The following is a 2398-nucleotide window of genomic DNA, read 5'->3' on the forward strand; positions in this document are numbered from 1 at the left end:
AGAGGTTCTTATGGTTCTTAACATTTTTTAGTTCTTATTTGAACCACTCCCTATATATATATATATATATATATATATATATATATATATATATATATATATATATATATATATATATTCATAAACAAACATTGACAGGGGTAAAAAGCCTAATATCAAGGATCAAATTTGGAAGTATGAGTTTAGTTGAGGGACTAAAAATGACAGTTCTATAAACACGAATATAAAGCGTTCTGGGCTTCCGTACCATCGAGTGAATCGGTTTCCCGGTTGGCTTTGCGACATTCTCCGATTCAGTGGACCTTCATCATACTGCCGAAAGCCCCTCCACAAAATGAGGTAAATTGTTTGATGAGTTTTATTTCCTTCAAATTTTAGTACAAAAACAGATTAGTTTTAGCCGATTGACATCCCTATTCAAGTTTCCACTCCGTTGGAGTCAAAATTGTTGATAAAACCCTTTTACATGATTTCAAATTGGTGCCATATTTCCTCGAAATTATCGCAATGATGCAACACCAGTACATCGATCATTGCTTTTTACGACTCATTCATTGGAATAAACAGGAGATTAGGTTATGAATTTGTCGAGTTCGAAGCTGACATGAACTTTATGACAATTTAGAGGAAGCATCATTGATCTATTGAGTCTGTATGTAGTTACAGATCTTAAAGCTTAGGGACTTGACTATGTCGCTAATCCATTTTATCGAGGCACGGAAATGGCATGAACTTGAATGCGACTATAGCCTAGTTCTTTTTGCTTTATATCTTCACAAGTCCTCCATTGAGAAACTTAATATCAAATTGTTCTAACTACTTGACTTTTGTTGATTGCTTATAACTTATGCAACTGCGTAGAAGCCATCCGGAGGTTCTTTGGGCTCAGAGGGCAGACAAAGTTTACCTGACCATAGCCCTAACCAATGCAAAAGACATTGCAGTTAAATGTGAGCCCCATGGATTATTCAACTTCTCTGCCATTGGAGCAAATGATGAAAACTCTGAAGTCAGTTTGGAACTTTATGGAAACATCCTACCTGAGGTGATCACCAACCTTTTGTTTCATTTCTTAGAAGTTACTCCCTCTCCCTTAGCCCCATTTCTATATATATGCATACATATTAAATTTTTTTCTAAAATTGTTCAACAGGGCTGCAAAACCCAAATGGGGTTGAGGAATATACTGTGCACTGTTCAGAAAGAGGAGAAAGGTTGGTGGAAACGTCTCTTGAAATCTGATCAAAAACCTGCTCCGTATATAAAGGTTGATTGGAATAGATGGTGTGATGAGGATGAAGAATCAGTTAATGGTAAGTTCATATATATTGTCGTGCTTTTCGATCTTTATTCATTGTTTAAAATAAACTTTTTTGTTTTAATAAACGTTAAAATACAAATGTTTTTTCACTTTGCAGGTAGTGATGATGATGACTTGAAGGTATGACCAGCTATCTCCTAGCTAGTGATTAATATCACAAGAAAAGTGATTTTGATTTATATTTTTAAAGCAACTCATTAGATTTGGGACCCATTAAACCGGACTCGAGCATCTAATAGTTCTGTTTCTTTTCCACTGTAGTACGCGAGTGATGATGATGGAAGCAGTGGTGATGACGGAATGCTATGTGAGTTCAGATATTTTGTGGGTTAATTTCAAAAATTTTGAGATGTTAAAATTTAAAAAACATCGTTGTATCAAATATATACTATCAGAAAGTAAGTTGAGGTACAATATATCATTAAAATAAGGGATATATTGTAAACAAAACGTTATGGTTGCTTACTATCTGATAGTACTTTATAAAACAATGGTGTTTTGTAATAAAACAAATTACTCATTTTTGAGGCTAGCCCATATTTTACTGTGTTAATGTCATAAATGGGTAACAACTATTTGAGATCTTAAAAAACACCAGTGACTAGAAGATTTTGTTCCCAACATACAAAATGTTCCGGTTGATTACCTTCTAATACTATTTTTTTAAAGCGATGGTGTTTTGAAAAAAAACAAATATTTGTGACTCGTTTATGACATTAATCCATATTTTATTTATCTAGTTTCCATTTTTTTTGTAACAAAGTAAAAGATTGTTTTTATAAATTGGTATGAATTTGTTTGTAGATCTTCCGGACTTGGAAAAGGTGAGAGGAATCTAGAGAGAGAAAGAATAAAAGCTGAGAAGTAAGTTGGTGGCCAGAGCGAGCCAGAGCCCACTGCTTGTCAAATCACAGTGTTTGTTGAGTTGAAGGTAGGATTTGTGGCTCCCTTTTGTGGCCTGGACTTTGACTTGGTCCACTTTCATACTTTTGCAACGTCTAGACTTAACGTTATCCTGAAATTTAACCCCATATTATTGTGAGACTGTTTTCGTCAAAAAATTTACTATTTACAAAA

At 34.0% G+C, this 2398-nt stretch overlaps 1 protein-coding gene across 1 annotated transcript; it reads left to right on the top strand.

Moving 5' to 3' along the window:
* The first annotated feature begins 222 nt into the window (after positions 1–222).
* On the top strand, positions 223–2398 carry LOC145035319 (HSP20-like chaperones superfamily protein). The gene is made up of 6 exons (XM_078983885.1): positions 223–339; positions 862–1045; positions 1154–1313; positions 1419–1441; positions 1583–1628; positions 2126–2398. Exons 1-6 carry the CDS (start codon positions 335–337, stop codon positions 2158–2160), a joined length of 453 nt encoding a protein of 150 aa, XP_078840011.1. The 5' UTR covers positions 223–334; the 3' UTR covers positions 2161–2398.

Source organism: Lactuca saligna, chromosome 1 (genome assembly GCF_052625555.1).
Source record: "Lactuca saligna cultivar CGN05327 chromosome 1, ASM5262555v1, whole genome shotgun sequence".
Classification (NCBI taxonomy): Eukaryota; Viridiplantae; Streptophyta; class Magnoliopsida; order Asterales; family Asteraceae; genus Lactuca; species Lactuca saligna.